Here is a 27,960-nt window from a genome sequence, read left to right on the forward strand (position 1 = left end):
TCCCCACAGATCAGAAAATTCCAGGTCCCCAGAAAAGAGTCCACTTCTCTTTCTCTCTCCCTTCCCTGCCCCCCCCCCGCCCCCCTGCCCCACAAATGAAGAGAAGCATCTTCTTTATAGTGAGTCTGTTGTATTTTCCTGTCAGCTCAGGGAGGCAGGGGTGGGGAGGGGGCAGGAACACCAAGCAAGCCGGGAGGAGCCCTGGTGGCAGCTGGGTGTTCTTCCTGGAAGAGGCAAGCTGGAAGGAAGGGACAAGGGAAAAGGTGTAGGGACTGCAGGAGGTGGTGAGAAAGGGAAGGGAGGAGAGAGAGGCAGAGGAGGCTGCGGAACCTGAGAGACATGGATCAAGAAAAGGGGAGAAGACAAAGCTGGTAACCCCAACTTTCTTGGATCCTGAATCATTTGAGGGTGGGGCAGGGGGATTGGGGTCCGGGGACTATCAACTTTCGCAGGAGGTCCCCTCGGAGGGTTCCCTCTCTGGCCAGCTCCCCACCCACTTCCCCTGGCAAAGCTCACCTTCCAGAAGGTTCTGCACAGGGTGAGTGGCAGGTCACTGGACACTCTCTCCCACAGGGCCTGTGCCCTGATTCGGAGAACTGAAGGTTTTGTTCTCTGGTAACAGGATTCTGCTGCCAGCAGGTGATGAAGGAGGGATTCCAGCCAGAGAGGCCCTCCTGCATGTTCCTGAACCCTTTGAGGCGACCTCCCTGTGGCGGAAGGCTCCTGTGAATCCAAAATATGTACCAGGCATCTGTGACTAGCCAGCTGCAGAGATCTGTGTGGTATTTGTCCCTGTGTTCAAGAGACAGCAGTGGAACTAGCGGTCAGGAGGCCTGGGCCAGTCCACGCACTCGCTGGTGAACTTGGGCAATCATTTGAACCTCTCTGAGTTCCATTTGCATCTCTATAAAATAGAGATGCTAATTTTGATCCCATCACTATCAGCCTTGTAGGATTTTTATGTGGGTCAAATAGAGAATGTGAGATGGGTTTGTAAACCGAGCTGAGCTGCTTGGGTGATAAGGACTTGGGTCTGTGCACAGTGTGTCTAGGGTGCCTGCTTGGTGCGCAGGTCAGGATGTGAGTCTGTGGCTCCGTCAGTGCAGGGGGCGATGCAGGCAGACTGGAGCAGCACCGTCTGGCAGTCAGAAGCCTTTGGATCTGGATCTGTCCCTGACTGGCTGTGTGATCTTGGGCTAGTCCCTGCCCTCTCGGGTCCCAGGGTTCTCTCCTGTACCATGACTGCCCTGAGCTTCATGCTTCAGATACTCAGCCAGGCAGGTCCAGTCCCACGCGCTCCCCTGGGACCCCAGAGAGCAGGGAGGGAGAGAGTGGAGAAGAGACCATGGAAGGACCAGGGCTTGAGGGAAAAGGGAAAGAGGAAGAAAGGGTGTGAGTGAGCCTCTGGAAAAGCAGAAGCAAGGCCCACTGAATGAGGGGGCAGGAGGCAGCCAGAGGCGCTGGGTCAGCTACATTCTTCTGGTCTGCAGGCCCAGGAGCCCAGCAGGAGATGCGTGGTGGGCAGGGGGTGGGGGGAGACAGCAGGTGGGCAGTGCCTCCTGGCAGGGCCTCAGGTGAGGGAATAGTTCTTCTGTTGCCGGCTGGAGAGACAAAGAATAAGAGAAGCAAATCTGTTCCTTCCCAACACCTTGCTTCCAGCCCCTCCCTGGCTCCCAGACCCGACTTTTCCTACACAGAGATGGCCTCCGGGCCACATCCAGACACATCCCAGGCCTGCTGCCCTCACCTCCGCCTCTCCCTCCCGCCTGCTTCTCCCATCCTGGGCCACCCCCACCCCTCTCTCCTCTCTGCCCCCTCCCTCCACCCCCCTTCCCTCCCCTCCTCCCTTCCCTCTCTTCACCCCAACTCTTTGCCCCCCAGGTCCTTACTGGGCGCATTGGCAGGTCTTCTTCTCACTAAGGAGTCTCTTGATCTGAGACATTCGCTCCGCCCGGCGCTGTCCAGGGAGGAGAGGGGTTGTGAAGGTCCCAGGCCTCCAAAGGGAGGCTGCCCCGTGGAGGTGGGGGATGGGGAAAGGTGGGAGAGGAGAAGTGGTGACTGTGGCTGAAGCCATCTGTCCCAGAATTAACTCTGTGGCTTCTTGTCTCTCCCTCCACGTGGGATCTGGGGTGGGACCCAGCCTGCGGTGAGGGCGCGGGGCAGCAGGTGGGCAGAGGGGGCCAAGCAGAAGCAGGCCACAAACACAGGATGTCCTGTGGGGGTGCCAGGGGGTCTGGGGAGGCTCACTCACCCTGCGGTGCCAGCATTTAACACAGACGATGCAGAACCCAGCGAGAAACAGAAGGCCTATGATCCCCCCTATCACAAAGGCCAGGAGCTTCGGCCAGGCCTGAGTGAATGCTGTGGGCAGAACTGCAAGGGAGAGAGGTAAGCTCAGCTCACTGCCCTCTTTCAGGGCACAAGGTACTCTCGGGGGCTCCAGAGGGCCTGGGTACCCAGCCACACTTGGGTCTGATCCTTATGCTGGGGGAGCAGAGCATGGTGCTTGGGTTCTTCCGGGGCTACTGGGGCTGGAAGGAAAAGGCTGGGGAAGGAGTTCCCATTATGGCTCAGCAGGTTAAGAACCCAACAAGTATCCATGAGGACATGGTTTCAAGCCCCGACCTCGCTCAGCGGGTCGGGGATCTGGTGTTGCCGTGAGGTGTGGTTTAGTCCAGACTCGGCTCAAATCTGGCATCGCTGTGGCTGTGGTGTAAGTTGGCAGCTGAGGCCCTGATTTGACCCCTAGGCTGGGAACTTGCATATGCTGCTGGCATGGACCTAAAAAGAAAGGAAAAAGAAAAGGCAAAGGCTGGGGAAGAGGTTTTAAGGTTGAGAGAGATTACAAGTGACTCAGAAGCTAGAAGCAGCAGTCCAGGCCATGTGCCGTCCGTGTGTGTTTGTGTGTGTGTGTGTGTGTGTGTGTGTGTGTGTGTGAGTGTGTGTATCTGGGTTTGAGAAGGAGCCAGGGAGGATCTTGGTTGGGGGGGGCCCATCCGAGGGCTATAGACCACAGGAACCTAAGACAACACCCCACCCCACTTCATCAGCCCTGTGTCCAGGCACCATACCCATAACCCACTGACTCCAGAGCAACTGGGAGGGTCCCGCAGTCAAGGAGGCAGGGACTTAGGGTGAGGCCATGGAACCTGGACCCTTGCTCACCCTCGACCTGGGATTCCAGCAGGACTTTGTCTTTGTCCCTCAGTAGACACCGCCACATCCCTGCCTCAGGGTCCAGCACCGTCACCAGCTTCCGCTGATCTGAGACTTTCATACTCTGGTTCCCCAGCTTCAAGCTCAACACCACCTTCGGGGGGGTGGGTCCCAGCACCTCACAGGTCACTTCGTTCTTAGACTGAGTCACTGTGGAGAGACAAGAGCCTGAGCCTGGGAGCCGGGGCCTCTGGAATTCCTAGCACTTGTCTGCTCTAAAGGGATTCTATACACAATCCAAACAATGCATTGGGGAATTCCCGTCATGGCACAGCAGAGACAAGTCTGACTGGAAACCATGAAGTTGCGGGTTCGATCCCTGGCCTCGCTCAGTGGGTTGGGGATCCGGCATTGCCACGAGCTGTGGTGTAGGTCGCAGATGTGGCTCGGATCTGGCGTTGCTATGGCTCTGGTGTAGGCCAGAGACTGTGGCTCCAATTGGACCCCTAGCCTGGGAACCTCCAGGTGCCGTGGGTGTGGCCCTAAAAAAAAAGGACAAAAGACAAAAACAAAAAGCAAAAAACAATGCATTGGGAGTTCCCGTTGTGGCTCAGTGGATTAAGAACCCAACTAGTATCCATGAGGTTGCAGGTCTGATCCCTGGCTTCACTCAGTGGGTTAAGGATCCAGTGTTGCCGTGAACTGTGGTGTAGGTCGCAGATGCGGCTCAGATCCGGACATGCTGTGGCTGTGCCGTAGGCCTCAGCTGCAGCTCCAATTCGACCCCTAGCCTGGGAACTTCCTTATGCCACAGAAGGGGCCCTAAAAAATAAAATTAACACCCCTCTAAGAGCACATTTTCATGCAGTTATAGTAGAGGAAGCATAGCTTTTGAGGTCTAGCAGTCTTAGATTTGAATTCCAGCCCCACGGCTTACCATCTGTGGGTCTCTGAATGAGCTATTACCAACTTGAGCCTCACAAAATAATGAAATGGACAAATACATGCAGGGCTCTTGAATGGGGTGGCATGTGCAAAGCATCAAGCATGAGACATTATTACTTAGGAAGCTGTGATGATTGAGGAGATAAGGATGGGACAGAGTTCCTGTCGTGGCTCAGTGGTTAACGAATCCAACTAGGAACCATGTGGTTGCAGGTTCGATTCCTGGCCTTGCTCAGTGGGTTAAGGATCTAGCATTGCCATGAACTGTGGTGTAGGTCGCAGACGTGGCTCGGATCTGGCGTTGCTGTGGCTGTGGCCTAGGCCAGCAGCTACAGCTCTGATTAGACCCCTAGCCTGGGAACCTCCATATGCTGTGGGTGTGACCCTCAAAAAAACCACAAAGACAAAAAAAAAAAAAAAGGGATGGGGACACTGCCACCATCACTGTCATCCTAAGAGCAGATTTTGTGATCCTCCTTAGGAGAAGGCCAGCCCATGGAGGGGATGGGCTTAGTCAGGGTCACCCTAGGTTGGGCAGAGGGAGAACCAGAACCTGGTTCTGAGTCCATGACCTTGGGAATTCTAGTGGAGCTTGCACCAGGCTGCCTCTTGGATGTCAGGGAAGGACAGAGGATTCCAGCCTCAGTTCAAACCCAGCTCCCAAACCAGAGGGCCCTTGATGGGCTCCATCAGGTAACGAGGGCTTGGCATCCCTTTGGGGGCCTGTCCTGGGCCAGAACCCTCCACCCCAGGCCCTGCCCTCCTCTTCTCAGCCTAGCGCCTCACCTCTCATCACCACGAGGTTCACTTCCCTGTGCAGCCTCCCCTCGGGGAGAACCAAGGTCAGGTTTCCAGAACCCGCACACTGAGGCAAAGCCTGGAGCAGAGTGATCCGGAGCGGGAGCTTCTCTGCCATCCGGAGCTTGAGGTTCTGGAGAGACTTTTGCACAGTCACCTTCCTGTCCTTCAGGGAGAAGGTGATCCAGGACTGGGGGGAGGAAGCCCCCTTCGTCTGCCGCCACATCAGCTCCCCGCTCAGGCTCTCGGCTTCGAAGGTGAGTGGGAAGGAGAGCACCACCTGGTCCCCTTCCTTCACATAGACTGTGGTAGGAACCTTCTGGAAGGCTGGAGGGGAAGGGAAAGAACCCAGGTTCACACAGGGCGCAGTAGGCGTGCAGTGGGAGCGGCCAGGAGCCAGAAGGTGACCGGGGTGCCCCTCAGGCTCTTAAATTGCCATCTAGCTCTAGGCTCTCCTCTCTGACTCTGCACCCCAGTGAGGTCCCGCAGCAGCGTTCCCTTCCCTGGAAAGCCCTCCAGGAACAGCCCAGGCACAGGGAGCCCCCTCCCTCCTCAGAATCCTGAAGCCCAGAGGGCATTTGGCCTGCATGGACTTGGGTCCATAAGGGATCCCCCTCACGAGATAAGAGCAGATCCTTGAATCGGGCTGACTACGTGCCAGGCACTGTCCTAAGTGCCTTCCATGCATCCCATCTTGCATAACATGAGCTAGGCTAGACTGTTCCCATTTTACAGATCTGGAAACCAAGGCACAGAGAGAGTCAGTAACTTGTCCAGGGTTACATGTTTAAGGCAGAGACAGGATTTTAACCAGAGGCCAGGCACTTCACCACCATGCTACCCGACCGCAGGTCACATAAGCACCCTGAGGACAGGGTCCAGGGTGGCATCTGCCTTCTGGGCTCTCAGTTCCTCTCGCAGTGCTTAGCTCGGGCTTCTGAGGGTGCGACGTCGAATTTCATCAGGGCTGGCTTGCTTTGGTTAGTGTCCCCGAGCAAGTGGAGTTGCCAGCTTGGTGGGAGGTGGGTGTTGAGGCAACAGAGACGATAGATGCCCTTGATCTTCCTCTGGGCTTTCTCCGGGGGTCTCTGGGGCCCCTCACATCCTTACGTCCCCTGTCCTTCCTTCCTCCATGTCCAGCACCCTGAGGGGTGACTATGAAGGAAGAGAGGGCCTGGCCTGTCCCTCAGGGCAGACTTCTGCTCTGGCCTCCGACCGACCGTCCCCCCAAACCAGCCACACCAGCCACACCACAGCCACAAGCAGAGCCATGAGAGCAGAGGAGGGGGAGCTCGTGCGGGGAAGGAGTTGCACGCTCTCACCCAGCACGAAGATGTTACTGCTGAACACCAGTGTCTTCTGGTCCTGGGAGACAGTGCATGTCCAGAGGCCACTGTCCTCCAACCCCACCTGGGGCAGCAACAGGCTCTTGACGTCATTCTTGCTTTTATTCCCTGGACCTTTCCATTGCACTGTAGGGTGACTCCCAGAGGGGCCCTCCAGCGTCAGGGTCAGGCTCTGCCCCAGCAGCACGCGGGTGACACTGGCAGTCACTGTGGAGGGAGCAGGCCACCTTGTCACATATGCACTACCCCCAAGGAGAAGAGAAGAAGCCAGGACCCCAAGGGTGTCCCTCCATCACCCCAGTCCCCTCACCTCCCTTCCGCCCATCCCCCAGCCCAAAGCAGGACTTCCCTCTCCCTCCCCCTTCCTCCCTTCCTTGTCTCTCTCCCTCCTTCCTCTGCTTCTGGCCTTTCCTCCCCGCCACCCTCACCCCCTGCCTGACCCAAGACCTGAGGAGGGTTTGAGGAGTTGTAGGGGCCTGGCTTATCCATCTCTGGACGGTTGAGATGCCACCAGCTCAGGCCCTGGCTTGGATGTGGGGTGGGGAGCCGAGAAGGAAGGCAGATTGGCTGGAGGTACCTTGGTCCCAGGCCTGCCCCACTCACGTCTGAACACCAGCAATTGCACCTCTGTCCTCTTGTCTCCCACTTCACAGATGTAAATCCCGGAGTCGGTTACTTCAAGACTCTTGATGATCAGGGGAAAGGATCCATAGTCCCACTCGTTTTTTTTTGATTCGAGGCGAGAGCTCAGCTTGGTACCTGAGGCTACATGGCGGGATGGAGGAGGTAGGGGTACCCTGGAGAGGGTGCTACCTACAACTCTTCTGATCTGAGTTGCTCATTTCTCCGGAATCTCCTAATCCGAGAACCCCAGACGTGTCAGGAGGTCCTGGCACATACATGTACTGAGCCAGGACAGTATCTTACTAACCGGATATCATATTTTCACTCCTACCCGCCACATACTTTATGTGTGTCATCTCAGATAATTTTCTCAACAATTCTGGAAAATAGGTACTGCGTTGCTTATCTTGCAGACAAGGAAACTGAGGCTCAGAGACATTACGACGTAGTTGCCCACACTCTTGCCTACACATTATTGGCAGGAACACAAACCAGTAAAATTTCTTTGGGGGTAACGTGAGACAGCTACCTGAATTTCAGACGCACACACAGAACTAAACATCCACCAAAAAGGAGAGGCTAAATAGAGTTCACCCGTTCGGCAGAATGCTGTGAGGAGAATGAGGAGGCTCTTTACATTATGGGATGGAATAATATCTTTAAAACATTTTTTTTTTTTTGGTATTTTCTAGGGCCGCATCTGTGGCATATGGAGGTTCCCAGGCTAGGGGTCTAATCAGAGCTGTAGCCGCCAGCCTATGCCTGAGCCACAGCCACGCCAGATCAGAGCCACATCTGTGACCTACACCATAGCTCACGGCAACGCCAGATCCTTAACCCATTGAGCGAGGCCAGGGATTGAACCTGCAACCTCATGGTTCCTAGTTGGATTCGTTTCCACTGCACCATGACAGAAACTCCTCTGTAGACATTCTAAATTCCACTGCATCTGCTGGCTCTGCAGATGACTCCCAGCCCAACCTCTCTCCTTGATTCTAGGCCCACACTTCCAGTGGCGCAGTGGTTAACAAATCCGACCAGGAACCATGAGGTTGTGAGTTCGATCCCTGGCCTTGCTCAGTGGGTTAAGGATCAGCGTTGCCGTGAGCTGTGGTGTAGGTCACAGTTGTGGCTCAGATCCCACGTTGCTGTGGCTGTGGTGTAGGCCGGCAGCTGCAGCTCTGATTGGACCCCTAGCCTGGGAACCTCCATATGCGGCAGGTGCTGCCCTAAAAGAAAAAAAAAAAAAAAAAAAGGAAAATCAAATTGTAGGAACAGAACAAAAATATCCATATAAAAGAGGTAAGAATTTTTAGAAAGGAGCACATTGTTTCAATCTCACAGGCGGTCATAGAAATGCAAATTAAAACAACAATGATATATTTTTCAACTATCAGATTACCAAAAAAAAAAAAGTTTTAAATAATACCGCTCAGTGTCAGCAATGGTGCTAGTGAGAGAGGTACACAATGACATTCTTCTCTAGACTTACTGTAAATGGTCAGACCTTTTCTGGAAGCAATCTGGCAGTATAGACCAACGATTTTTTAAAAGTTCATATCCCTAATTTCGTTTCTAGCACTTGATTATTAAAACAATAATTTTAAAATCCAAGCCAAATGTAGGTAGAAAAATAATAATTACATGGCTGCTAACAGAGTACATTAGGCAAAAGGATAATGGCTGCATACTAGAGCATGTTCATTGATAGAGCATGTTCATTGGGTTGGCTCCCCAAATGATATTTAGAAATAATTTTTAATGAAATGGAACATATTCATAATATACATTTTAAAAGTTGTATTAAGATAACCTTTACTCTTCCAGTTATTTTTTTCCCATTGTTTGAACTGCAAAAATTACACAGATACAATACTTCCCGCTTCCTTTGCCGACCCTCCTACCCCTGTAAACACTTTGCTGTGGATTCTATTATGCTTTTTACTTTCATTCGTTTTTCCTTTTATGGCTCATGCTTTTGGTATCAAGTCTGAGACCTCTTTGCTTAGACCCTGATGATTTTTTTCCTATCTGTTATAATTTTACAATTAAGTTCAGAGTTCATTTTTAGTTCTTTTTTTTTTTTTTCTATTTTGTCCACCCCATGGCATTTGGAGTTCCCCGGCCAGGGCTCAGATGCGAGCCGCAGTTGCCGCAGCACCAGATCCTTAACCCATTGTGCCTGGCTGGGGACTGAACCTGTGTCTCAGGACTCCAGAGACAGCCCCCCATTTTGTTTCACTACAGCAGGAACTCCCATTTTGAGGTGGTGTTTTTTGTTTGTTTGTTTGTTTGTTGCCTTTTAGGGCCGAACCCACAGCATATGGAAGTTCCCAGACTAGGGTTTGAATCAGAGCTGCAGCTGCCGGCCTGCGCCACAGCCACAGCAACACCAGATCTGAGCCATGTCTGTGACCTGCACCACAGCTCACTGCGATGCCGGATCTTAACCCACTGAGCGAGGCCAGGGATCGACCATGCATCCTCATGAATACTAATCAGATTCGTTTCTGCTGAGCTACGATGGGAACTCCAACACACTTTTCTTAAGAACAGTTTTAACGGAAAAATTATGAAAATTATACAATGCCCATATACTCCATATTAAATGTCTCTTACTATTAACATCTTACATTAGTAAAATTTCCTTCAATTAATGCACCAATATTGATGCATTATTAGTAACTAAATACCTTCTTCAGATTTCCTTAGGGTTTTTTTTTTTTTTTTTTGGTCTTTTTGTCTTTTCTAGGGCCGGCTTCCCGTGGCATATGGAGGTTCCTGCACCACAGCTCCCTGTGATGCCAGATCCTTAACCCACTGAGCAAGGCCAGGGATTGAACCTGCAACCTCATGGTTCCTAGTTGGATTCATTAACCACTGTGCCACTACGGGAATTGCAGTCTTCATAAGTTTAATTATGGTGTGTCAGTGTAGATTTTTTTTAGGTTTATCCTGCTTAAAGTTTGCTCAGCTACTTGAATATACAGGTTAATATCTCTTGCCGAATTTGCAGTTTTCAGCCATTATTTTTTCTAATACCTTTTCGGTTCCCTTTTCTTTTTCTTCTCCTTCTGGAACTCCATTGACACAAGTGTTAGATCTTTTGTTATGGTCCCACATGGCTTTGTTCCCTATGACTTCGTTCATTTTTTCCAGTCTTTTTCTCTTTGTTGTTCACACTGTGTAATTTCTATTGTTCTATCTTTCAGTTCACTGATTCTTTCCTCTATCCCTTCCATTTTGAGGTTGGGTCCATTCACTGATCTTTGTTTTCAGGTTATCATATTTTTCAGTTCTAAAATTTCCATTTGGTTCTTTTTTTTTTGGTCAGAAAATATCTATTTTAATTTCTGCATATATTTTGGTATTTATGTTTCTATGTATATACTTTTTTCTTTTCTTTTTTTTTTGTTTCCCCAATAATTTTTTTTCTACTGTACAGCATGGTGGCCCAGTTTCTCACATTGTCATGCTCCATCATAAGGGCCTAGACATCGTTCCCAGTGCTATACAGCAGGATCTCATTGCTAATCCATTCCAAAGGCAATAGTCTGCATCTATTAACCCCAAGCTCCCAGTCCATCCCATTCCTCCCCCTCCCCCTTGGCAACCACAGTCTATTCTGCAAGTCCATGAATTTCTTTTCTGTGGAAAGGTTCATTTGTGCCGTATATTAGGTTCCAGATATAAGTGATATCATATGGTATTTGTCTTTCTCTTTCTGACTTACTTCACTCAGTATGAGAGTCTCTGGTTCCATCCATGTTGCTGCAAATGGCATTATTTTGTTCTTTTTTATAGCTGAGTAGTCTTCCACTGTGTATATATACCCCATCTTCCTAATTCAATTATCTGTTGATGGACATTTGGGTTGTTTCCATGTCCTGGCTATTGTGAATAGTGCTGCAATGAACATGCGGGTGCATGTGTCTGTTTTAAGGAAAGTTTTGTCCAGATATATGCACAAGAGTGGGATTGCTGGATCATATGGTAGTTCTATGTATAGTTTTCTAAGGTACTTCCATACTGTTCTCCATAGTGGTTGTACCATCCATTTGGTTCTTTTTTATGATATCCTCTATTTCTTTGCTGAGACTTTCTATGTTTCATTTGTTTCAAGGATGTTTGTAACTGCTTGCTGAAAAAATTTTTTCAATCATGGTTGCTTAAAATTGTCAGATAATCCTAACATCTCTTTCGTCTCAGTGTGGGCATCTGTTGGCTCTTTTTTCTATCCAGTTTGAGATGTTTCTGGTTCTTGGCACTGTGAGTAATTTTCAATTGGAACCTGGACATTTGAGTGCTATGTTGTGAGATTCTGCATCTTATTTAAACCTTCTATTTTAACTGGCTTTCTTTGACCACTCTTATTACTGCCAGTTAGAGGAAGAAATCTAGATTCTCTTCTCATCCTCCATTGTGCTGGGAGGGGATGCTCCTCATAGGGGGTCAGGAAGTTCCAGCTCCCCGCCTGGTCTCCACAGACCCTGCAGTGGAGGCGGCCTCGTTATTACTGGGCGATGGCGAAGGTCCTGACTCTCCACTGGCCTCCTCTGATACCACCTCAGCACAGAAAGGTCCCTCCTTACTGCTGGGTGGGGGTGGAAGTCCAGGACCCCCCTGTGGTCTTTACTGACATTGCAGGGTGGAGGAGCCTTGTCACTGGCTGGTGGCGATGCAAGCCCCATTCTCTACTTGGCATTCCCTAACCCCATTCCAGTAGGGGTTTGGGGTACCTCATACAGCCTCAGGGGTGGGGTGGAGCTTTAGGCTCCTATTCAGACTTTGCTGGCATGGGTGGGAGTAGGGCCACAGTTTCATCTCTGGCATTTGGCTGGAATAGAGCAGTGATTATCTTGAGAATTTTTTGTCTTACTGGGCTGCTCCTTTCCCGGTCCTTTGGCTAAAGAGGGCAGGCTTTTGTTGAGGGTTATTTTTATCTGCATCTATCAGAGCTTCCAGGCTGCCGGCTTCTTCAGCTCCAAGACTGGGGTAGGTGAGGCAAACAGAACACTCACTACCATGTTGTTCCTCAGGCCCTGTGGTCCCTACCAGACTGCCCCCTCTCAGCATCTTTCAGAATCTTTTTTGGTTTTTTTGTTTGTTTGTTTTGTTTTTTTGTCTTTTTGCCATTTCTTGGGCCGCTCCCACGGCATATGGAGGTTCCCAGGCTAGGGGTCTAATCGGAGTTGTAGCTGCCAGCCTATGCCAGAGCCACGGCAACTCGGGATCCGAGCCATGTCTGCGACCTACACCACAGCTCACGGCAACGCCGGATCTTTAACCCACTGAGCAAGGCCAGGGATCGAACCCGCAACCTCATGGTTCCTAGTCGGATTCCTTAACCACTGTGCCACGTCGGGAACTCCTCAGAATCTTCTTATGTTTGTTCTACCTATAATGTCTAGGATTTGCAGTTGTATTTAGTATAAGAAACAGTGAGAAGTATGTTACTATGAACTGAATTGTGTCCCCCCACCCAAAAAAAAATTTGTATGTTGAAGCCCTAACATGCAATGTGATGACATTGGAAATGGGGACTTTAGGAGGTAATTAGATTTAGTTGAGGTCAATAGGGTAGGACCTTCCGGGGTGGTGGGGGGGATTAGTGCCCTTATAAGGAGAGACACCAAAGAACTTTCTTCCTCTCTGTCTCTGTCATGTGAGGACACAGTGAGGAGGTGGCCATCTGCAAGCCAGGAAGAAAGCTCTCTTCAGGACCTCCAGCCACCAGAACGGTGAGAAAATAAATTTCTGTTTGAGCCGCCCCGTCCATGATATTTTGTGGCAGCCCAAGCCAATTAATACATATGTCTACTCAGTGTTCCTGAAAGCCCTCATTTTTTAAAATTACCTACATTATTTCCCACAGTCGTACCTTAGTTCAACCCTTTCCTCATTAGTGAGTAATCAGTTGGAATTCCATGCTTTCATATTATAAGCAGTGCTTATAACAACATCCTTTCACCAGTATCATGAAATATTCTTGATTTTATTTCTACCAAAAAGAGTTTCCAGGATAGCTATTTATAGGTAAAAAAGGTTTTAGGATTTTGTATTTAATAAATATTGACAGATTACTATAACAGTTAGTCTAATAATTAATTGCCCCATCATAATATTATGCTATGAGGGAGCAGGATAAAAGGTTTGTACAGTATATCATCTGTGTAAATAATATATATTTTCCACACTAAACAAAGAAATAAGTGAAAATGTTATCAGCAGGTATCTCTGAGTGGAGGAATTATATGTGCGTTTGATTTTCTTCCTTGTTCTTTTCTGCATTTGCCAGATATTCTATAATGAGCACATAATACTTTAAAAATCTGGAGGAAAAAACAGTAACATCAATACAATTTACATAAAGGAAGTAACATATTGAAAAGTGCACATTAATATACAGTCACATCTTACTATAGCAGATGCCATTTCGACAAAATTTGTTATAAAAAAAAAAGATATCTAAAGATCAAGCAGGTTCATTGATTTCACATCTCTGAATTCCTCCTACAAAGACATTTGCACCTGTGTCCAAAGATACAAGGTTCGATTCCCTGAAGAATTGTTTCTGATAGCAATGAACTGAAAGTAGCCTAAATGTCCAACAATATGGGATTAGTCAGGTAAATCGTGGCATAATTATACAAGAGAACTGTGTGGTCATAGTTGGAAGTCACACACATTGTAAAGCAACCACACTCCAATAACACAAATTAAAAAAAAAAGAGAAAACACACCAGGAAAAAAACAAAGAACTATGCAGTCACTGAAAAGAAATGAGACAGAAATACAGAGAGAGACAGATACATGCAGATATAAATAGATGCACACACATATTGCATATAGAACAATTCTCAAAATATCTGTGTAATTTTAAGGGGGAAAAAAAAACAAGGTTAGAACGAGGTGCATTGTTACAATGTGCTCACCTCCTGAATGTCTTTTTCGTTTTTTATTATATTATACCCCCAGCACCTAGAATATTACCTAATTACCTAGCACATGTAGTCTCTCTCTCTATGCATAATGTGTGTGTATGTATGTATATGTGTGTATATGTGTGTATGTGTGTATATAATACACATATATATGATGAATTGATTTTATGTAAGAAAAGAGGGGACCATATACATATGTGCTTCTACATGCATAGCTCAGCTATTGAAGGAAACATAGAAACTGATCGAAACTATTGCCTCTGGGGAAGGGAACTGAGGAACTGGGGATCAGGAGTAGGAGGGAGATTTATTGTCACTGTATATCATTAGTCTGGTTTAAAATTTTTGCCATGTGCCTCTATTACTTTTTCAAATCATTTTAATTTTTGTTTTATTTTTTGTCTTTTTTAGGCCCGAACCCATGGCATATGGAAGTTCCCAGGCTAGGGCTCTAATCCGAGCTATAGCCACTGGCCTACGCCACAGCCACAGCAACACCAGATCCAAGCCGCATCTGCGACATACACCACAGCTCACGGCAACACCAGATCCCTAACCTGCTGAGCCAGGCCAGGGATCGAACCTGCAACCCACGGTTCCGTCGGATTCAATTCTGATATGCCACGACGGGAACTCCCCACATTCATTTTCAATAAAGATGGTTTCCTACGCACTGGGTCCAGTCAGCCCTGACTGCAGCGAGGATAACCCCACAAGAAAGCCTAGGCCGCAAGTTGAGACACCAAAGCCACAGCCCAAATCCAGCCACAGTGCCGCCTCTAACTAGGCACGAGAGCTTCGGGCAGAAACTTCCTCTCCCTGGGCTTCAGTTCCTCACTAGTAAAATCAGAGTCTTGCACTAGAGCTGTATTTCCCAAGCTTCAATTATTTCTGCACCTCATACATGATTTTGCCCAAATCTACCTGTCTTATTTATGTAATGTCTTTAAATGGATTCACTTTTTAAATTACATTTTTTTGGCCACGTCCATGGCATGCAGAAGTTCCTGGGCCAGGGGACAAACCTGAGCCAAAGCAGTGACAATGCTGGATCCTTAACACACTGAGCCATGTGGGAAATCCCCTGATTAATTTAATTTAATATTTATTTATTTATTTTAGGGCCACACCCACAGCACATGGAAGTTCCCAGGCTAGGGGTCAAATTAGAGCTGCAGCTGGCAGCCTACGCCACAGCCACAGTAACCCAGGATCTGAGCCAAAATTAATTTACTTTAAAAAGAAATTATATATTGCCGTAATAAGCAGAAAGCCAGTATCACCTGGTATAAACAGAAGGACTGTTTTTTTAAAAAAAGAAAACCCAAAAACTAAAAACTAAAAATAATGTTATTATAACTACCACTTAAAACTAAACTTGAGCCACTAATTAGCCATTTTTTAAAATTCTTTTTTGATTCTTAACCCACCACACCGCAGTGAGAACTCTTGCTTAACCTTAATAGCACAAAAGGAGTTACAGAGAGTATATGGCTCCTGATGTGATGAAACTGGTAGTATAAAACATCACCTATAAAATGGTCTTATCAAAAAATTGAATCTATGCGCCAGTGTTCACAGCAGTGCTATTCACAATAGCCAAGACATGAAAGCAACCTAAATATTGAATGCATACAGAAGATGTGGCACATAACACACTGTGGAATATTACTCAGCCATAAAAAAGAATGAAATAATGCCATTTGCAGCAACATAATGACCTAGATATTATCATACTATGTATAGTAAGCCAGAAAGAAAAAGACAAATACCAAATGATATCACTTATATGTGATTCTAAAACATGACACAAATGAAGTGATTTACAAAATAGAAACAGACTCACAGACACAGAAAACAAATTTATGGTTCCCTAAGGGAAAAAGGGAGAGGGATAAATTAGAAGCTTGGGATTAGCAGATACAAATGACTATATATAAAGTAGAGGAGTTCCCGCTGTGGCAAAACGGGATCGGCAGTGTCTTGGGAGCATTGGGACACAGGTCTGATCCCCAGCCCTGCACAGTAGATTAAGGATCCAGTGTTGCCACAGCTTGGATCTGATTCCTGGCCTGGGAATTCCATATGCCTCAGGGTGGCCAAAAAAGAAAAAAAATTTTTTTAAATAGATAAACAACAAGTCCTACTGTATAGCACAGGAAACTAGATTCAATATCCTGTAATAAATCATAATGGAATAGAATATGAAAAGGAATATGTGTATAACTGAATCACTTTGCTGTACACCAGAAACTAACACAACACTGTAAATCAACTATACATCAACAAAATAAAATAAAATGAAGGCGTTCCTGTCGTGGCATAGCAGAAACGAATCCGACTAGGAATCATAAGGTTGCGGGCTCGATCCCTGGCCTTTCTCAGAGGGTTAAGGATCCAGCGTTGCCTTGAGCTGTGGTATAGGTTGCAGACTCAGCTCGGATCCTGCGTAGCTGTGGCTGTGGTGTAGGCTAGTGGCTACAGCTTCGATTTGACCCCTAGCCTGGGAACCTCCATATGCCATGGGTGGGGCCCTAAAAAAACAAAAGATAAAAAAATTTTTAATTAAAAAATTAATTTTAAAAAGTGAAATAAAATAAAATGAAAAAATATAAAGTGATGTTTTTTAATGTGGAATAGTTATTAAAATTGTAATAAGTCACTGAAAAAATTGCGTGCAACCTTCATCAAGTCTCTAGAGCTAACCACCAATATACAGGAGATTCAAAGGACAGAGGAACGTGTTAAATGGTAACACCATGCAAAACTCAACAGGACATAGCAAAAAGACCAAATAAATAAATAAATAAGGAGTTCCTGTCGTGGCGCAGTGGTTAACGAATCCGACTAGGAACCATGAGGTTGCAGGTTCAGTCCCTGCCCTTGCTCAGTGGGTTAACGATCCGGCGTTGCCGTGAGCTGTGGTGTAGGTTGCAGACGCGGCTCGGATCCCGCGTTGCTGTGGTTCTGATGTAGGCCGGCGGCTACAGCTCCGATTCGACCCCTAGCCTGGGAACCTCCATATGCCGCGGGAGCGGCCCAAGAAATAGCAAAAAGACCAAATAAATAAATAAATAAATAAAACTCAACAGGACAGTTGCCTGATTTCTTCAAAAATCAGTTGCAAGAGGGGAAAAAAAAGTAAACGTATAAATTCAAAGAGATTTAAGGGACGTATCAAGCAAATATTATGCATGAATTTTTATTAGAATTCTGATTCAAATAGACCATTATGAGGCAACTGGGAAAATTTGAACACTGGACATTTATTGACATTAAGGAATTATTTTTATGGCCATGCCTGCAGTAAACAGAAGTTCCCAGGCTAGGGGTTGAATTGGAGCTGCAGCTGTCAGCCTCCACTGCTGCCACAGCAACACCAGGTCCAAGCTGCAGCTTGCAGCAATGCCAGATAGAACCCACATCCTCACAGAGACAAAGTCGGATCCTTAATCTGCTGAGCCACAATGGGAACTCCCAAGTAAATTTTTTTTTTTTGTCTTTTTCTATTTCTTGGGCCGTTCCTGCAGCATATGGAGGTTCCCAGGCTAGGGGTCAAATTGGAGCTGCAGCTGCTGACCTATGCCAGAGCCACAGCAACCTGGGATCCAAGCCGTGTCTGGACCTACACCACAGCTCATGGCAATGATGGATCCCCAATCCACTGAGCAAGGCCAGGGATCGAACCCGCAACCTCAAGGTTCCTAGTCGGATTCCTTAACCACTGAGCCACGACAGGAACTCCTTTCTTTTTTTTTTCCCCAAGGAATTATTTTTAATGGGTGATAGTTATGCTGTGGATATATTTTTTTGAAGTACAGTTGATTTACAGTGTTTCAAGTGTACAGCAAAGTGATTCAGTTTTTTTATGTACGTATATCTACAGATACATATATACAGATATTCTTTTTCGGAGGCCTTTCCATTATAGATTATTACAAGATATTGAATATAGATCCCTGTGCTATATAGTAGGTCCTAACTGTAGATATATTTTTTAAAGAGTCCTTACAAAAAAATAAATAAATAAAAGTCGTTACATTTTAGAGATACAGACTAAATCATTTATAGATGTTTTGACATAAGTCTGGTATTTGTTCTACAATAATATGGTGATGGGGGCCTGGGGATACAGATGAAACAAAACTGGCCACAAATTGCTAATCATTGAAGCTGAGTAGGATACATGGGGGGGGTTCATTATATAATGATCCTACTTTTATATAAAATTGGATTTTTCATAATTAAAAGAAAATATTAAAAATAAACAATGAAGTGCAAACAATGATAAATCTAATAAATTTATAAAATAAAAAATATATTTACAAAAACATATCTCAGGCTGGTGGCATTTTTCTACTTTTGACTCATGTGACACTCCTATTCAAAAATGTGAGCGGTCACATTAGAGGCCACACCCAGAAGAAAGAAAAGTATTTAAAGAAGAGCATGAGGTGTTCCCTTCATGGCTCAGCGGCTAACAAACCCAACTAATATCTGTGAGGATGAGGGTTTGATCCCTGGCCTTGCTCAGTGGGTTAGCGATCCAGCATTGCCGGGAGCTGTGGTGTAGGTTGCAGACGCGGCTTGGATCTGATATTGCTGTGACTGTGGTGTAGGCCAGCAACTGTAGCTCCAATTCGACCCCTAGCCCGGGAACCTCCATATGCCACGAGTGTGGCCCTAAAAAGCCAAAAAACAAAAAACAAAAAAAAACCTCCTGATACAATTATGGAGTTCCTGTCATGGCTCGGTGGTTAATGAACCCAACTAGTAACCATGAGATTGCAGGTTCGATCCCCAGCCCCACTCAGTGGGTTAAGGATCCACCATTGCTGTGAGCTGTGGTGTAGGTCACAGATGTGGCTCGGAACCCACGTTGCTGTGGCTGTGGCATAGGCCAGTAGCTGTAGCTCCAATTCTACCCCTAGCCTGGGAACCTCCATATGCCGTGGGTGTGGCCCTAAAAAGACAAAAGACTAAAAAACAAAACAAAACAAAACAAAAAACTCCTTTATTGCAAATATGTTCCTAAGAAATATTGAAAGCTTAATTCTCTTCATTTTAAAAGCAAAAAAAAAAAAATCATTCTGCTGCTTTTTTTTTGTTCTTTTTGGCTACACTTGAGACACGTGGAATTTCCCAGGCCAGGGATCAAATCTGCACCACAGCAGCAACCCAAGTCGTTGCAGTGACAACACCAGATCCTTCACTGGCTAAGCCACCAGGACCTGCTCACTCTGCTGCTTTTTTTCTCTTTTTGTGACCACACCTGCAGCATATGAAATTTCCTGGGCTAGGCGTCGAATCAGAGCTGCAGCTGAAGCCTACGCCAGATCCTTAACCCACTGAAAGAGGCTGGGGATTGAACCCACATCCTCACAGAAACTATGTTGTGTTCTTAGCCCTCTGAGCCACAACAGGAGCATACTTTTTAATGGCAGTGAACAAAGTATCATGGATCTGTAGCAACAATATTCAGGAAATCATGGGTCTTATAGGATAGCAATTCTTTGAATATCCATTAAAATACATTTATGAGGAGTTCCCGGAATGGCTTAGCCGTTAACGAATCTGACTAGCATCCATGAGGATGCAGGTTCGATCCCTGACTTCACTCAGTGGGTTAAGGATCTGGCATTGCCATGAGCTTTGGGGTAGATTGCAGACATAGCTCAGATCCTGAGTTGCTGTGGCTGTGGTGTAGGCCGGCGGCTGCAGCTCCAATTTGACCCCTAGCCTAGGAACCTCCATATGCCACTGGTATGGTCCTAAAAAACAAACAAACAAAAAAATAAAATAAAACAAAAATAAAATGAGCCCATGAATATTAAAATATTTAAATTAAAACAGACCACCAAAAGCCATTCCCCGGTACACCAGCACTTGGCATCAGGAGTGTCTGATCTTGGAGGGTGCTCTGAGCTTCTGTCTCCCAGACCCTCTGTGATCCCAGAGTTTACTAGGAGCTGGGCTCTGACATGAGGGGTGTCAGTCCCTGGGGCTTTCCTCCCAAAACAAGGAGTGAGGCCAACCTACCTTTGTGCCAGAAGTTGCCGTGACTCCCCAGAATCTTGGTCTGGTCAGAATTTTTCCAACTGAAAGGTAGGTTCCTCTTCTGGGAAGAGTTGCACGGCAGCTCTGCGAGATCTCCTGCCTTACCCAGCACCAGATATTTTTCCTGAGTGCCCAATGCGGCTGCGAGCATCGCTAGGCGGAAAAAGAGGGGGTAGTCAGGACTTGAGGTTGCAGCTGCCCTGCCTCTGCCCCCACCTGCTATTTGCCTTTCCCAATCATCCCAGTTTGAGTCTGAGCACTCACCCAGTTGCAGCACCAGGAACAGGTGCCTCAGAGAGGTTCCTGGGTCCATTGTGGTTTTGCCGAGGCAGGCAGGGACCTGAGCCTTCCCCCGCAGAACAGGCAGGGCCTGAGGGAGATACTCATCATCAGTCAGCAGGCACGCAGTGGGCCTGGGGCCCCTTCAGGAGCAGATGGCCAGGCCGGGAACTCAGCATGCAGAACCTCTAAACTGACACCCACAGGTACGTGCCACACGTGTGGTGCCCCCACCAGGGGCGGGTTCTCTGCCAGGCGGGATCAGGAAAGGACTCCCAAGGAGTTCCTGTTGTGGCTCAGCGGGTTAAGAACCCAACTAGTATCCATGAGGATGCAGGTTCGACCCCTGGCCTCGCTCAGTGGGTTAAGGATCTGGCATTGCGGTGAGCTGTAGTGTAAGTCACAGACGCGGCTCAGATCCTTGGTTACTGTGGCTGTGGTGCAGCTCTGATTCGACCCCTAGCCTGGGAACTTCCATATGCCGCAGTGTGGCCTTAAAAAGAAAAGAAAAGGACTCCTGGAGAAGATGGTAAACGGGTGGGGACCAAGAGCAGGGAGCCAGGATAGGACTTTGCACAGAGAAGGATGAAGCCGATTTGCCAGATGGCGCCCTTCAGCTCCTGAGCAAAAGATGAGCTATGGGGAGGCCAACACAGGAGACAGGGTTGCAAGAATCCTGGTGAGAGAATGAGGCCTGAACTCAGAGAGACCAACCGATGTGAGGGGTTCTGAATTACCATCCCTGATTCAGTGTGAGGGGTGAGATCAGAGAACGAGCAGGGGGTGCTGCTCTGCTCGCTGTCAGACTGGCCCTGGGAGTCAGAGTCGCTTTTCAGAGTTTAGGCAGAAAAATGATTAGTGTGGGCTTGAAAGACAGAGGCCGTGGGGGAGGGGGTCACAGAAAGGCTCTGAATGGACCTTGAGAACGGGAGACACCGGGCTGGAGCCATGATTCCCAACCTGTGGTCACAGATCAGCAGCAGCAGCTGTCACCTGAGAAAGGCGGATTCTCGGCTGAATCAGAAGCTGGGGGTGGGCCCAGCCGTCTGCATTTTCACAAACCTCTGGGTGACTGATGCAGGCTCAAGTCTGAAAACCCTGAGCTGGCTGGCAAGGAAGGGGAGGGGCATCCCACTGCCTGCGGCGTGCAAAGTGAGGGCTGTGGAAGGAAGCAGGTGGTGGTGGTGGTGGTAGTGGTGGTGACAGTGAGCCTGACCTTGAACCTTGACAGGCAAGCTACAGTGTTAGGGCTCGGCTCTGAAGGCCAGTGGGAGCCTTGCTGGGGTTTTGAGCAGTGATGTGACATGGTCTTTGTAGAGCCTTAGGAAGCTGGACACGGTAACGGGACCAGGAGCCACGGAAGGAGCAGGTGCTCAAGGAAGGCCACCAGACAGTGACAGAAAGGCAGGTGGGGGCAGACTCAAGTGTCTCTGAACTCTAGGCCCAGCCTGTAAGCGAGTGTCAGAGCAGTGATGGCTCTGGGGACAGTGTCAGCATGCACCTGGCCTGGAGCTGGTGCATCCAGACATACTTTGCTCTCCCCCGAGCCTGGTCGTTGGCTCCCCTGGAGGCCACCTTTGCAGTGATCCATCCACCCCAAACTCCCACAGCCCCTGGCTGACACCCTCTTGGGTATGACCCATTTTCTACGTTTGGGTACGATGATTGGGGTTCCTGCCTCTTCTCCAACAGCTTGATCTCCTCTGGGATGGAGATGATGGTCCAGCCAGCAAAGCCACCACTGGCACCAGCTGGATCACAGAGAAGGATCTGTGTTTGGTTAACTTTTTTATTTGATTTGATTTTAAGTTTAACTGATTTATTATGTTTTTTTTAATTTTAATGATTTTTATTTTTTCCATTGCAGTTGGTTTATGGTTAACTTTTTTTTTTTTTTGGTCTTCTTTTTTTAGGGCAGCACCTGCGGCATATGGAGGTTCCTAGGCTAGGGGTCGAATCAGAGCAGAAGCCACTGGCCTATGCCACAGTCACGGCAATGGCAGATCCTTTACCCACTGATCGAGGTCAGGGATCGAACCCACAACCTCTTGGTTACTAGTCGGGTTCATTAATCACTGAGCCACAACGTGAACTCAGGTTTATGGTGAACTTTAAATTGAACAAAAGAGGGAAAATCTTTTACATTTGGAGTGGATAAACAATGAGCTGTATAGCACAGGGCATTGTAGCCAATCATTTGTGATGGAACACGATGGAAGACAATATGAGAGAAAGAACATATATATATATATGTATGACTCGGCCACTTTGCTGTACAGCAGAAATTGGCAGAACATGTAAAATAACTCTAAAAAAATTTAAGACGGATTACTTTTTACTGTGTTCGGTATATTAATTCTGTTACTAAAAATGGGTCTTTAAGGGTCGTACGCATCCAACTCTGGCCAGATGAAGACAAGTCATCCAGATTCACGCTACTTATTCTTGTGTCCATTCCCCCAACCCCTCTCCTCCTCTTTGCCCTGCTGTCTGCAAGGACAGTGACTGCTGTATACCTTAAACACCACGTCACCCAGGCTCCCTTGCCCTTCAGCTACTGCTTGGAGGTGGCCAATGAGAAACACCCACAAAAGATGGGAGGGTCAAGGAGAGAGGCTGAGGTATGTTTCCTTACTTTCTTCTGGCTCCGAACGCATTTTCTGGCAATGGCTATATTTCCTTCCTCTCCCCTCTTTCCCCTGGCTACCACAGCTCCTGTTCGTTCCCCCCAACCACAGCTCAAAGCTTCCCTGGGTTCCAGAAACACCATGTCAGCCCCTGCCCCTTCAGGAATCTGCTGGTGCCTCCACATGCTGGTTGGACCCCTGTCCACACCACTGCTAACCCCCTCTCTGCATCATCCTGACCCATCTGAGGTGGATTCTGTTTCCTGCTGGGCATTGATCCATGATGGGGATGCAGCACTCAGATGGGTGCTGGGGGCTTGGTCCTCTTAATGAGGTTTAGGGGAAGATTGGGGGAAAAAAAACCTCCTTCTAGTCACTCCATCTGCCTGAATGAGGAATTATCCAGGGCCTAACACATAGATGAAGCTTGATACAATTTTCTCAAACCAGAGGGTAACAGGAAAGGAAGAGGGAGGCTAGGCACCAGTGAAGTTGTTTACAGGTGGCAGGGGGCATGGAGCGCCTTAAGGGAAGGCCAGGGTGGAGAGTAGGGTCAGGCACTCTTACATCTGAGAGTGGTCCCCACTGTCCCTCCATCCAGAGTCATCGTGTCCTTGGAGAGCAGAGAATGAAGGAATCTCCATGTGGATGACCTTTGCCTGGGGTGCAAAGTCAGTCTGTGAATTTTTTTTTTCTTTTTTTCTTTTTACGGCTGCACCTGCGGCATATGGAAGTTCCCGGGCTAGGGGTCGAACCAGAGCTGCAGCTGCCGGCCACGGCCACAGCCATGCCAGATCCAAGCTGAGTCTGAGACCTACATATGCTGCAGCTCACAGCAATGCCAGATCCTTAACCCACTGAGCAAGGCCAGGGACCAAACCCATGTCCTCTTGGATACTAGTCAGGTTCTTAACCCGCTGAACCACAATGGGAACTCCCAAAAGTCAGTTTGGTTGACTGAGCAAGGCAAGGGACACTCTCACCTCGGTAGAGGAAACTATGGGTTTCCAGCTGCTGTTTGCTTTGGTGCCTGGGGCTTCCGCTGCCACCCTAGAGAGCTGGCCTTTGATTCCCACATCCTCAGCCTCCCCAGGGGTGCTCTGCCCCGGTACTAGCATCCTGTATACCACAGGCCCCTGAGAGAGGCTAGGAGGCCTGCTGGTCCCCGAGGCCCGGCGCCTCTCTCTCTCTCCCCCTGTTTCTCTGCTCACACCTGTGCATTCCTGGATCTATGCTTCCCCATGCTGAGGCCTCCCTCCACCTTCACTTCAGTCTCTCTTCCTCTGTGCCTCAGACGCCAGGGGGCAATTCTGGCTTTCCTGGTCTCTCCTCCTTTTGCATCCCTCCCCTCTCCAGCTGCCACTAGACATCTAGTCCCTCCTGACCTGGAAACAGTCATCCAGGCCTCTGGCCGGGACTCAGGCTTCCACAAACTTCCATGTGAAGGCAGCCTGCAGAGCACAGCCGGGACTCAGGGGTGGACGCCAGGGAGATGGCGGCAGCCAGCGTGGAAAAGGGCAAAGGACCAATCCGGAGAAACACACCGGGTCCCCAAGGGAGGATGAGGGAAGGGTGGGAGGGAAAGAAGGAGGCAGAGACAAACCCAGAGCAGCTCCCTAAAGCAGCAACTGCACTGCACACAACCCACCATCTCAGCAAAGCCCAGGGTCGTACAAACAAGGCAGCGGCAGAGGGAGCGATTTGAGGAAATTCTGAGAGGCAAGACACACACGCACGGCGGAGCGGCAGCCGAGAAGAGAAGCCAGGAGTGATGAAAGCCGCAACGCACCACAGCCCCTCGGCCCACCCAGCTGCCCCCCGGGCCCCCCTGGCTGTAGAGCGAGGCTGGGGGAAGAAGAGGGCACAACCCCACCACAGTGACAGTCTGTGGTCCCACAGGCCCTTTTATCTTCTCCCCGCGGCCCCCATCAGCCCCTCCAGCCCAGCCGCGGATGCGCCCCCCCCCACACACACACCAAACGCTGCTCAGGGGCTTCGCCTGAACTTTCTAGACACCTGATCCCCCTAAGGGACCCTTGTGGTTCCGTGGCTGCAACCTCCGCCATCCTCTCCTTGGCCTCAGCCACCCACGTGGGGGGAGCAGCGGCCCCCTCCCCCCCACCAGCAAAAGGAGCCCACCCCCCCCAGGCCCCTGCCTGCTGCCTCCACGCACCCACCCTCGCCAAAGAGATTTCCTTCAACAAACCCTGGCTGAGGGTCCGAACGTGCCAGGCCACCTGTCTACCCAACTCCGAGGCAGCCGCCTCCCTGTCATGGCCAAGATCAGGCCCAGGTGCTGTGGGGCTTCACCCAGAACTGGTGGGTGAGGGGAACTCTTATCTCAGGGGGGCCCCTTCTCTCTCAGTGCCCGCTCACTGAGAGAGGGGGACATCTCCGGGTGGGCTCTGACCCCGGCCTCGGGGAACCCCTTCTTCTGGGGTGAAGAGGGCGGCCATTTTGTTCCAGCCCGGCCTGTACCCCACGCAAGGCGACCTTTGTCAAAACATGAAGTGCGGTGACCCCCGCATCAGCCTCTCCTCTCAGCCTGGCCCCCCCACATCACTGGCCCCACAAGAGCAGTCTATTCTGGAAGACCTGTCCCTCCGGGAGTGAAATCTCTGAATTAGGGAGAACAGAGCCTTACTATTTTGAGGGACCTGACTGTAGGGAGGAGGCCCTTGGCCCAGAATCCAGCTACAAAAGGAAGGCAGAGCACCCCGGGGAGCAGGGCTGGAGGCCTGGGCAGTCTCAGGAGAGAAAAGGACTGAGGCTGTGAAGGCAGGAGCCTGGGGTCCTACGGGGCATCCAGCTTGAGGGGTATCACCTCCTGCCCAGCCACCCCCCCAACACCCCAGCAAGCCCAGGGAGTGTCTGCAAATCATTTTCTAACCCCCAGTAGCCTTCTCTTCCAGAGAAGCTGCACTGCCTAAAACCGATTCCTTTAGAACCCAGTTTTCTCATGACGCAATGACCCAAAAATATGTATCTATCACTTTTACAGCGTGGCATAGCTAAGAGCTCGGTTTCAACCCTTTCTGGGAACTTTAGCTTTCAACTATTTCGTTAATCTTTTCAAGCTAATTAAAGTGGAAGTGCCTTTGGACATATGGCTCAAAAGTCCTCAAAAAATGCACCCAAGTCGACAAAAATGTGAAAACCCACATAAACAGAGCGCATTAGAGGAAGCTACATCCATCCTATGGCTTATGCAATGCTGCAAATACGATTTTTGGGGTGAGTTATTGATGACTCTCACGGGGAAGGTTGATTTGGGGGAGAATTGTCTCTAGAGCAGATTCTACTTCTCTTTCACCTTTTCTTGTCTTGTACTTTGTTTTCTGTTTTTCTTTTTTCTAGGCCTCGACCCTCCTTAATATCTGTTGATTCTATGTCTTTCCCACCGCTTCTCTCTTTTCTTCCTCCTTTCCCCTCTCCCTGTTGTCGTCGCCTCCACTGTCCATGACTAAGTGGCCTTTCTCAGCCCAGGGTCCTCGAATGCCCATTCCTTCTCTGGTCTCAGAGTCCCAGCCAACACCCTTCCTCTGCAGGCACCAAGCTGTACACGGTGGGGATGCAGAGAGAAGTGTGGCATAGTCCCTGGCCTCGGGAAGCACACATGTCCAGGGGGAAATCACTGTTCACGAAATGCAAGAGAAGCTGGCCAGAGCCGTGGGCAGAGCCCTGGGAATCCAGCACATTCCAGCATACCTGCTGCCACATTGCCCTCGCCTTCCCTGACCCCTGTGACAGAACCAAATCCAGTCTGTCTGTCCCTCTTACCTCTGGGCCTGGGTCTCTCTTCCCCTCTGCTTCTCTTACAGATGTGTCCCCCAGGGAGTCTGCTGGGAGAGTGCCTGTTACTTCTGCAGAGACTCGCTTAGACGTAGAGACAGGAAGCCCTGGGAGGGAGGCTCCTCCACGCCCCAGGCCAGCCCCCAACGTCACCAGCTGGGGCTGGGGTCACCACCTCCTACCTCTTGGGGAAGAAGTCAAAGTGAAAATAACAAAGTCAAGGGAAAAAAATTCAGCAAAATCCGGCCAGAGCCCAGACATGTCACCAAACTTCTTGTTGGGTGACAAGAAAAAGTGTCACTGTGCTTTGTGTTGCGTGGCAAGAAAAAAAACTGCATCAGTGATACTACAATCTGGCCTGGGCTTCAGGGAAAGAAGTGGGAGGCAGTGGAAGGGCCTGTGATAGCAGTTGGGGTAAGCCCCAAACAGCTCCTGGCTCCAGGGCCCCAGCCTTTGTCAGAGGGTGCTTCTGGGCTCCCGGTACCAGAGGCATTAGAGTTGGCTCCGTGTGATGGAAACGGCCTGGGCTGAGAGGAGGCCTCTGAGACACCCAGTGACCATGCACCAGGCTCCTTTCCTCGGGGCCTTGTCTCTGGCCTCATATATTTCTCTCTAACCCAGATCTCTAATGAGCACCATGTGCTGGCATCTATCTGCCCACTGGGCTTCTCCACTTGAATGGTCACCAGGCAGAGCAAATTCCATGTGCCCCAAACCAAACTTATCACCTGCCCACCCCTACCCTCCAAACCTACTTCTTGTTCAAGTTTCCTACTCACTGAAGGCTTCACCATCCACCAAGTCATGCAGGCCCAGGGAAGCCAGTGTAATCTTGGGCTTCTTCCTCACCCAACCCCTCCTACATATTGACTTACCAATTCCCTTGGATGCCACCTTCTAAGTAGCTCTAAAGTCTGTCTGAGTCCCTGGCACCACTCCAGTGCCATTATCATCCTTTGCCTGGACTCCAGCTGCTGCCTCTTCACTGGTTTCCTGGCCTCTCCACTCTGCCTTCCTCCAGGCCATCCTCTGCACAGAGGCCTGAGGGATCATTCCAATATGCACATGTCACCGAGATATTCCCCTACTATGAAAAAAAGGGGCTGGGAATTCCCTGGTGGCTCTGTGGGTTAAGGATCCACACTGTGTTATCACTGTTGTGGCTTGGGTTGCTGCTATGGTGCGGGTTTGATCTCTGGCCCAAGAACTTCCACATGCTGTGGGTGCTGCCAAAAAAAAAGCTTTTAATAAATTAAAATTTAAAAAAAAATTTTTTTGTCTTTTCTAGGGCCACACCCATGGCATATGGAGGTTCCCAGGCTAGGGGTCTGATCAGAGCTATAGATGCTGGCTTACACCAGAGCCACAGCAAAGCCAGATCTGCGCCGCGTC

General features: G+C 49.0%; 1 protein-coding gene across 2 annotated transcripts; it reads right to left on the bottom strand.

The window, feature by feature from the left end:
- Nucleotides 1–110: 110 nt before the first annotated feature.
- Nucleotides 111–26,674, bottom strand: CD4 (CD4 molecule). Of its 2 annotated transcripts, XM_047787683.1 has the most exons (10): nucleotides 26,557–26,674; nucleotides 20,135–20,240; nucleotides 19,853–20,023; nucleotides 6,849–7,010; nucleotides 6,222–6,452; nucleotides 4,888–5,226; nucleotides 3,166–3,366; nucleotides 2,252–2,373; nucleotides 1,890–1,957; nucleotides 111–1,601 (listed from the first exon to the last, which is right to left on the bottom strand). In XM_047787683.1, the coding sequence occupies exons 2-10, from the start codon at nucleotides 20,181–20,183 to the stop codon at nucleotides 1,571–1,573; spliced, it is 1,374 nt and encodes a 457-aa protein (XP_047643639.1). In that variant the 5' UTR covers nucleotides 20,184–20,240; nucleotides 26,557–26,674; the 3' UTR covers nucleotides 111–1,570. The 2 variants fall into 2 exon arrangements, with proteins under 2 accessions (XP_047643639.1, XP_047643640.1); XM_047787684.1 differs by lacking the exon at nucleotides 2,252–2,373.
- Nucleotides 26,675–27,960: the final 1,286 nt, after the last annotated feature.

Source organism: Phacochoerus africanus, chromosome 7 (assembly GCF_016906955.1).
Source record: "Phacochoerus africanus isolate WHEZ1 chromosome 7, ROS_Pafr_v1, whole genome shotgun sequence".
Taxonomy (NCBI): domain Eukaryota; kingdom Metazoa; phylum Chordata; class Mammalia; order Artiodactyla; family Suidae; genus Phacochoerus; species Phacochoerus africanus.

Bases quoted from the DNA above. Each gene is read 5' to 3' on its own strand.
- CD4 (XM_047787683.1), bottom strand. From the start codon at position 20,183: ATGGACCCAGGAACCTCTCTGAGGCACCTGTTCCTGGTGCTGCAACTG. The intron at 20,024-20,134 runs GTGAGTGCTCAG...TTTTCCGCCTAG, and splicing joins GTTCCTGGTGCTGCAACTGG to CGATGCTCGCAGCCGCATTG. The intron at 5,227-6,221 runs GTGAGAGCGTGC...CTTCCCCTCCAG, and splicing joins CAGTAACATCTTCGTGCTGG to CCTTCCAGAAGGTTCCTACC.